Source organism: Castanea sativa, chromosome 10 (genome assembly GCF_040712315.1).
Source record: "Castanea sativa cultivar Marrone di Chiusa Pesio chromosome 10, ASM4071231v1".
Classification (NCBI taxonomy): domain Eukaryota; kingdom Viridiplantae; phylum Streptophyta; class Magnoliopsida; order Fagales; family Fagaceae; genus Castanea; species Castanea sativa.
The window spans coordinates 26116664-26126100 of record NC_134022.1 but is presented as its reverse complement, the minus strand read 5'-3'; the positions used below and the strand labels follow the sequence as shown (position 1 = coordinate 26126100).

Genomic DNA, 9437 nt, shown 5'->3' with positions numbered 1-9437 from the left:
TCCAATGCCTGTAAAGGAGATGGTGGTTGTGTGGATTATGTTGGGTCTGTGAGGAAGATGACAAGGATAAAGAAATGAATATTTTATTTAAATAAAAGTGTATAATAAACAAACTGATATGATTGTTTTGTAAAAATGAGTGTAAAATTAAAAATAAAAAAAAGTAAGTTTTAGATGTGCAAAATGGAAAAAACTTTGCACATATTGATGTGGATGCTCCAAGGTGAACTCAATTCTATTCTTCTCTCTCCAAACAGACCAAGGAATAACAAAGATATTTCTCATCGGGCCATTATGGGATGCTTTGTAATCACTACCAACATCAAGAAGAAGCCAACAAACCAAACACATCAAAATTTCAGCTGTTACGTTTATATCCCAACGCACCTGTTAACCTAAAAGAATATAAATACGTAACACCAAGATAGATCACAATTGGCTGTTTCAGTTGCCTCCCTGCCCATGTCTTTTACAAAGAGATGCTTACATCTATAACTAACAAAGCAACAATCAAATACCTCGAAAGCTCTATAGTTTCATATATTTATCAAAATATACCTGTTGACCTAGTACTGTTTTAAAAGACACCTCCGGCCCCTGGCAAAGAAATTGTTTCTAAGGGAGAACTGAAATGGGTTATTCTGAATTTAAAGAAAAGTGTTTACCAGAGTCCACTCAATTATTTAAGGCAACATCAGCTACCCACAGATCAAATAATTCCAAAAATGTGTTTGATTGCATGACTCAGACAATTTAGAAAAATATCAGATTTAAACTATTCAAGAATCATGTTTTAGAACCACTATACTTAAAAAGTACCCAATAGAATTTCAAACCCAAACGATTTTAATTCTAAAAAGAAAAGATATCCATATGAAAAAAGGGAAAGGCAAAAGAAAACTCTTGAGATAACTGATCGATAGAGAGGATGAAAAAGACATAAAAAGGGAACCACAATTGCAACACCATTCGAACAGATCTGGTAAGTAAAATTGTGTTTACGCATGTGTTTAGCAACTCAAACTCTGAAGCCCTTGCTGTTCCTTTTTCCTCTAGCCCTCTCAAATTTCCTTCCTTTAGCACGTACATAGGGTTTCGTGTGGCTGTGTGGCACACCAGGAGCAGGTCCAAAGTGCTTCACAGCTTCACGCTTCTTATGACCTCTAAGGAGAACCTGCATCATATTACAGTGATCACTTTCCAAACCATTACTCTCACATAACCAAAAAAAAATGCCTTGATTTGAAAAGGATGAAATCAGTGAATGTAAGCCATAAGATGGGATAAATTTTTATAAGCATATGTATTATATATTTGTATTTGTTTAAGAATAGACTAATTAAGTCACAAATTTTTTACAGACCCATCATGTCCTCCGACGATCCTTTTTCTTTCAGCTTAAACTAGCCAAACCATACAACAAGCACAAAAATAGAAGTATACTCCAAATATTTTTCAGCCTTCAACTGCAGATCAGAGATGTTTAGAATTGTCAACAAAAAAGAGATCCCTGTGCAGCCCCATTTCATACAATAAGATTATCGTTTCAATTCAGCTTTAAAGTTTTAACATTATTAAACTTTCCCAGCAATCCTATGCTTGGGCAAATGAGTCAATAGGGATCTATACAGCCCCGACACATATTATAGACACCAAAACCAAATGGGACCATCCAGCTGTCATATATGTAGAAGAACAAGAAATTGTATTCTACAGAAAATCGCATCTTTCAAGTTACAAATGAAAAAATAACTAAATAACTGCATCTATCATGTTCCTGTCCAACAGTTCCTCGAAAGTTCCCTTTCTCTAACAAACCAATACAAAGTTATTAAACACCATAAACATTTGACATCAAACCTAGAACTACAAACGGACAACAAAATTTAAGGACGACCTACAGAAATTACACGTAAAACAGGTGAAAGGTAGATTCTTCAGCTAAGATGCATAGATACGAGACACAACAACACAAAAACTTGAAAAATTATGAAAAGACACGGTGGTGGCAAAACAACAAAATAATTTATGTATTTATTTTAAGGTTTATTTTAAGTTTTCAAAAGAAATAACTACCAAAAAGATCATTAAAACCTAACTAAATCCGATGGAAAATTTTCAAAATAAATAAAAATAAAAATATTTTCCCTCCCAACGCTAAGGACATGCATGTAGGATGTCAAACACAGACACATGAAACAAGTGACAGGTAGATTCTTCAGCTAAGATGCATGAACACAAGACATGATGACACAAAAAATTTGAAAAATTAGGACACGACACAGTGGTGGGGAAATGACAATCAATCAATTAATATATATTTAGGTTTATTTTATGCTTATTTTAAGTTTTCAAAAGAAATAACTAATAAAATCTTTAAAACATAACTAAATCCAAAGAAAAATTTTCAAAAAAAAATTCCTCCCAACACACTAAGGACACGCATGTAGGATGTCAAACACAGACAAGACGGGTTTGGAGTGCTTGTGCTTTTTAGTTCTTCAACGAAGGAATCTGCAGAACCGGGAGACATCCCCGAAAATCAGAAATGTGAAGATACAATACTCCCTTTGGAACTTACCAATACTGAAGGAATCTTGATATAGGCAGCATGGGAATCTCCAAGGAAAAGCCATATACACATGAATAAATAAGAGATGCTGCAAACATTTCTAGAACTACAATATAAATTAGTTGGTTTAATGGTTTCTTTTAAGGTAGCTTACTGTAAATGACAGAGGTTATCACCGATGAGCAGCATTACTGCTAGAGAAACACCAGAGTGCATATAAGGTGTTCAAATAAAAAATTACAATAATGCCCTTGCTAATCTGGTCTTCTTTTTATGGAGCTCACTGTTCTTTTTACTTGTTTAGTTTTAAATAGTCACATTGTACATTGCTTGTGCGCCATGGACGACATCCCCTAGGCAACTTCACAATAAACCAACCACAAAAAACTTTGTGTATAAGGCATCATAGGCTTTAACTGCTTCAAATGAAACATCAAGAAACGAGCCATTTATTAATAGCCGAGAATTAGAATCTTCTAAATCTTTTCTTATTATAACCCATAGACTAGTGCAAAAGTTTCAACAATCAACAGCATAAATCACACAGCAGTTTCAAAAAAAAAATGAACTCAAGTAATCACTAAATAAGGTCAATACAACTCCAACAGCCACTATAAATTATATAAACCAAAACAAAGATTGCTGGTTCCATCTTCTAATCTCTAATAAACCATATTCCAACCATCCATGCTGACAGCATATTAATCTACTTGCATTTTTTATATCACAAAAATATCAACATCATGGAACTTTGACAAAAAAAAAAACCAATGAAATCCAATTATCAACTACCAACAAAGCACAGACAGCAAAACTAGTTAAGATGGCATAACAATAAATCCCAAACCACATACCGTGTTCTGCCCAAGAGGAGCTCTTAGAGCCAGCTGATCAAATGTCAAGCATTCTCCTCCGGCCTTCTCAATCCTAGCTCTTGCAGTCTCTGTGAACCTCAGGGCTGTAACCTTCACTGCTGGGACCTCATACACCCTAATGTCATCGGTGACAGTCCCAACAACCACAGCAATCTTACCCTCCTATATAACCAAAACCAAAAAGCCCCATATAAATCCCAAATGCAGAAACAATCCCAATCAACACAACACTAAATTGAAAACCAATTAAACTTCTAAAACTACCCATTTAAATATAAGAGAGTGTCTCCTCGGTTTTTTCTTAGAAACCAAACAGAACCTATAAAAATGTTACCTTGCCCTCCATGTAACGAATCAACTTGGAGAGAGATAGAGGTGGCTTGTTGACCTTGCTCATGAAAAGCCTCCTCAGTATCACCGCATTGAACTTACTCCCGGTCCTCCGCACCAGAAAACGGTACAGCTGTTCACAGATCCACCATACACGTGTCAACCACACACCAAATCCTTCATAACCACAAACATACATATATAGAGATACAGAGAAAGAGAGAGGACCTTGACGAGGAGCTTGAGGTAAATATCATTTGATTTGGGGGCGGTCCTGACCTTCTTCTTCCTCTTACCACCGGCGACCAAATCGATACCCTGAAAAACACAGAAGAAACGTGAAAAGGAGTAGAGGATGAAAATGGTGAGATGGGTTTTGTGAAGAGATACGAACCATGGCTCGTGACGAGGGTTTTGGTGCTGAAGCTCGGCGCGACGCGACTGACCAAAAACAAAAATGCGTAGGAGTTTGCTTTTTAGAGAGGGAGCTAGGGTTTTGGGCCTTCAAAAGAGTGGTTTCTGTGTGCTCAGGTCCATCATGGAGTCTGATCTTTAGCCGTACACGTGGTCTAATTTGTGGACTGATTTGAAGGATCCGGCCATCTTGCTTGATTTGAAGTCCGTAGTGTTTGTCAATGAGGTTGTCCTTATCCCTAACCCGGGGTAGTAACTCCACACAGTGAATGAAATTCTTTCTTTTTTTTAGAATCCACACAGTGATTAAAATTCAAAAATGAAGAATTTTTTTTTTATTCTTAAATGCTTAATTAATGTATAAAAAATAAAACTAACATTTACTCAATGTTAACAAAGATATAAATAAAATATAAAAATTATTGTTCTTCATTTAAACCAATCCTCTTACATTCTTTTGAAAAACCAAGTTGATTCTGTATTAAATTTAACAACAATTTCTCTTTCATTGTATAAAGTCAAATAATCTTTTTGAAAATCATGACTCATTTTATTGTGAATCCAAATTTTGACAATATTTATTATTGAAATTTGTTCATGCCTATTGTACGGGCGTCACCCTGCTTCAAGCCCACTTACTCGGAAGCCCATGGAGGTAATAACACGTGTAAGAACCTTATATTGATCACGTGTAAAAACACTCACAGCATGGCCAGCGAGGGTGAAGTCTCGCCGCCTCCGATATATTTGTCTTCCAAGTAGGTTGAACTAGAAATGCATGGCATCACTTAGGGGATGCCGCTGCCGAGCAGAGAACCTACTAGCGAAGCTAGTTCCAATGCCGCTGTTACCTTTTCCCACCCATCACCAAACATCCACTTAAGTGAAATGATATTGGAGCTTCCTTCCGTTGCCTAGGGAATGCCTCTACCAAGCATCAAGTCTAACGATGGAGCTAGTTCCAATGCCACTGTCACATTTCCCTCACTCACAATTAAGCATCCACTTAAGAGAGACAGTATTAGACCTTTCCTTCCACCCACTAGGAAAATGATCATGGTCATTCTACTAACTTTGGCTATAAATAAGCAAGGAAGATTCAGGTGAAGGGGTTGACAATTCTGGAGAGTAGAGACTAAGGAAAGGAAGTGATCACCTTAGGAAAAAGGGGGAGAGTGATTTTGAGAGCATAAGGAACTTGGGTATATGGACTGCCGAGCATGGTATCTCCCGTTGTAGGAAATTCAAAAGCCCACAATACAAATAAATTGTGAGCTCAAATACCTTTTAGGCCCAACAACCGTATTTGGGGTGCGCACACCTATAAACATCTCATTTAACAATCTTTGTTTAATCTCATCTTGGCACGAAATAGTAATTTTACTTTTCAAGGGAAAAATTGCAATTTGAACCATAGCTTTTTCTTTTTTTTTTAAAACTTCTGATCAAATCATTCTAGAGGATTTAACAATCAAAACGATATGTCATGGGCCCAATTAGATTGTCCGATCAAAAGATATCACAAAATCAAGTTTTGATAGCTAGACTTGAATGTTTAAATGGCGATGAATAATTGTTAAATAAAACAATAATTTGTATTTAATATTAAATAAATAACTTTGGGCTATCAAACAATAAAATCATGAGATCTCTCTCAAATTAGGTCATTTACAACTCAAACTAGTGGTCAAAGATTCATACTTCAAAAGAAATTTGAGCTAGAACTAAGGTCCAACCGCCATAATTATAGATTTTTCCAGTTTTCTCTTAATAGCTCTTGCCTTCTCTTTTCAATTTTGAACCAGATTCTTCTATTTGCGTGACAAAGCTGCTCCAGGGGTTCTAGAGCCTTGTGCCCCCTTTATAAATTGAGGGAGGCACTCACCATTCAAGGCACCTCGTCCCATAAAGTCATAAATGTTTGTCATACTTTGATCTTTCTAGACTGAGTGAGTGATTTATTTTTTTTTACTTTGTCTTAAGATCCTATAATAATTCCTTTAGAATTATAGAAGAAGCACACGTGATCATCTTCCTAGTTAAGCTCCTTGTTGCCTCACTCATCAAAGCCTCTAGAAGAATTCCACCCATCTTGCATGTAGTTAATTATTATATGCATGCAATATGCTCGTTCTTTTATTATTTGTATGTTGTTACTCTTGTTTTGTGTTTAGAATGTTTTGTTGCATTGTTTGTATGATAATTAGAATCAAGCATAGTAGGATTGATGATGTGGGAGGGGGAAGCCTGAAGAAAGAGATCACTGGGTAGGACCCGCCTGAGGGACAATGGGGCCTAACCATTCATTAGATTAGGTTCAGCCCAGTCAAGATAACCCAATCAAATAAACTGAGGAAAGCAGCTCATTCGAGGAGCTCAAGGGGCAAATGCTCCTTGGGAGATTGGGGATAGACCACCAAGGCCATAAGGCTTAAGGCCAAAAAAGGAAGTAGAAAGGTGCAAGTAACAGAAGGAGGAAGCTTCCAAATAAAGCACTTATACACTGTACCAACTCAGCTTACCATATTAATGGCCTTGAATAGTGCCCTCATGGATTGCAGCCTGCTCTACCATCCCCAGCAAAGCAATGATGGGATAAGTATCTATGGATGCTCATTTTTTGTGAAAGCCCAGTAGGAGGAAAAGTCCCAAAGTCATGGGCAGAAAAGAGTGGTATGGAAATGCCATTAAGTGGCAGGAATAATGGATAATGGATCTATAAAGCAAATAAATAGATCCTAAAAAAGTAAATGGGCCTAAAAGGGTCTGGAAGAAAGAAATAACAAACCCATGGGCTATATGGCTGTAGAAAAGTGAGAATGGGCCACGACTGTCACAGCAGGCCTAAGGAAATGTAAGTCAAGAAAGTAAGAGACAATGGAGAAACCATGAGCCCCAAAGAAAATGTAAGAAGTACTTGGGCCAAGGAAGCCCAAGGAGCTAGTAAAACCCATGGAAAACATAGAATTGGAAAGGGCCAAGGATGCCTCAAGAAAGTAAATGGGCCAAGGATGCCCAAAGGAAAGTAAATGGGACGAGGGATCCCACAGATGGTAAAGGGCCCAATGAGTTTATTGGGCCTTCAGAGAAAGAATGAATAGAAAAAGCTTGGAAAGGCCCAGCAGACTTGGGTCAGACAAGCCTCACAGCAGGCATAGCAGAATAATGTAGCAGGAAACAAATAATAAGGGCTGGAAGCATAAGAACAGCCCACGATCGGGCAAGGCCCAGCCCCTAAGAAAAGCGAAGCATAAATGTGAAGTCAGGGAAAGCAGCCCACGCCATAAGAATCCAAAGATGAACAGCAGATAGGGCAAATTTACTTTCAGACCACGACAGACATATGAGCAGCAGACAGAACTTAGATGAACATGAGGCAAGGCACACGAAAGACCCAAGCACCACCAACCTGTACCCAGCCAATTCAGGAAAATGGTGAGGTTATGGGTCAAAGGTAAGGGGGTATGGTCTGGCGATGAGGAGAGGGAAAAACTCATTTTCGTGTTTCCTACTCAAGTCCTTTTGAAGGCAATGTCCTGATGGGATGACATACCACCCAAAAGAGGCAAAACTGAGTTAGAACCACTAGGTGCATGCCATGAGGGACAGAGAGAAGGAGAGTACTTACACCGTGGCAGGTAAGAGTGCCACAGCAAGCAAGCAAACAAAAGACCCTTTCTTTGTCTAGTGAAGTAGAATGGCACGGCCAGCGCAGATAAGTGGCGCTGGCTAGGTGACTAACCAGTCAGTAATGTTCAGCAAGAACACCCACACCAGACAAAAATGGTTAAGGGATAAAATGGTAAAAACCTACCACGGTTGGCCCTATATAAAGGACCTTTGCTGTGCACGGCGAGGGGGACAGAACCTCGAGGATAATCACGAGAATCACAAAAAAATATAAAAAGTGAGAATAAAACCAAGAAGAAAAGAGAGAAAGAATTTGGGAGAAATAGAAAGTGAGAGTAAGAAATGAAAAGAAAGAAAAGAAAGAATTAAAGAATAGAGGGAATGGTAAAAAAAGAAAATAGAGAGGACTGAGTGGTAGGCATGCACCAAATGGGTCAATCTCCCTCTCCCTCTTCAACCTATGCTCTTTGGTAACGGAAAAGGATCTAACAAAACACAAGTTATTTAGGCCCGCCCTTTCAAAGCAGCTAATTTCCCCTTTCATAAGAGATTAGTTGCATTGAAGAGGTGGTTCCCCTTCTTGACTTAAACTTGGCAGTAACTTAATGCGACAGACGAACATTTATTTCTTTTAATAAATTTGTTGTTGTTTATTCAATGCTTGTTATTTTGTTGTCGCTTTGTAAAACGGGCACTCCTTATCAAAGCCGACTGTTTATTTTATTTGAATCCCAACGGGATTTCCATTACAGTCCTTATTGTATCTATTTGCCGTAGTTAATATAACTACTCTGCCTGTCATGGACATGTAATCAAAGCCTGACCAACAAGGGGCATTGTTTGCACACAAGCCAGACCAAGAAGGTTTGCTTTTGGACCGGTCTCAACTCTCTAATCTAGAAATCTTTGGGCCTAGTGTTACAGCAGGCGACCCAGCCCAATACTTGCAAAAAAGGCCCACACTATATCCAAGTAAGGATCAATAGTAGTCTAAGTGGAGGGCTGTGATGCAATTCAAGCGACAATATTAAGGCTTGAAGGGTTGGCCTTGTTAACCTACCTCTATAAATTAATTGTGTTGGGCTTTCATCCTAGCCCACCCTTAAATAGTTCGGGCTGGATTGTTGGAGTATGCACCCTACAAATGATATTAATCATGTTCTTCGATTGTTGTCTTGTTGTCTATTTGTTCTTAATAAAGCTTTGTCCAAACATATTCTTTTTTTAATTTTCAAATTCAAATAAATTCTCATGTTCATACCCTAGATTCAAATTTCAATTTCGATCCATACTAGAGGACCGATTATGTCGAGTAAAGTGGGCGACTAACTAATTCTTACTTTATAACTTAGCCTTCGAACTTATATCAAAAGTTGTAGACCAGTGCTTTATCATATAATAATTTTTACATTTATTAAGATGTAACTAGGACCTAAAGTCATGTGTTTTCATAAATTGTATATAGGACCATAGTTGTTAAATCGTGAATCGTATCATGAATTGATTTTTAATTTTTCTGTATTGTGTATCGTATCGAATCGTGTATCGTAAGATACACAAACACCAAATAAAATTATAAAATAATAATAGATATACATATATAAAAGGTATATTCA

General features: G+C 37.6%; 1 protein-coding gene across 1 annotated transcript; it reads right to left on the bottom strand.

Moving 5' to 3' along the window:
* Positions 1-752: 752 nt before the first annotated feature.
* Positions 753-4334, bottom strand: LOC142613301 (large ribosomal subunit protein eL18y-like). Its single transcript, XM_075785595.1, has 5 exons — positions 4172-4334; positions 4006-4095; positions 3782-3910; positions 3427-3609; positions 753-1174 (listed from the first exon to the last, which is right to left on the bottom strand). Exons 1-5 carry the CDS (start codon positions 4172-4174, stop codon positions 1019-1021), a joined length of 561 nt encoding a protein of 186 aa, XP_075641710.1. The 5' UTR covers positions 4175-4334; the 3' UTR covers positions 753-1018.
* Between the last annotated feature and the right edge of the window lie 5103 nt (positions 4335-9437).

Coding starts and splice junctions, on each gene's coding strand:
- LOC142613301 (XM_075785595.1), bottom strand. Junction 3,911..4,005: donor ACCTCAAGCTCCTCGTCAAG/GTCCTCTCTCTT, acceptor ATCTGTGAACAG/CTGTACCGTTTTCTGGTGCG. Junction 1,175..3,426: donor CTCCTCTTGGGCAGAACACG/GTATGTGGTTTG, acceptor AATATGATGCAG/GTTCTCCTTAGAGGTCATAA.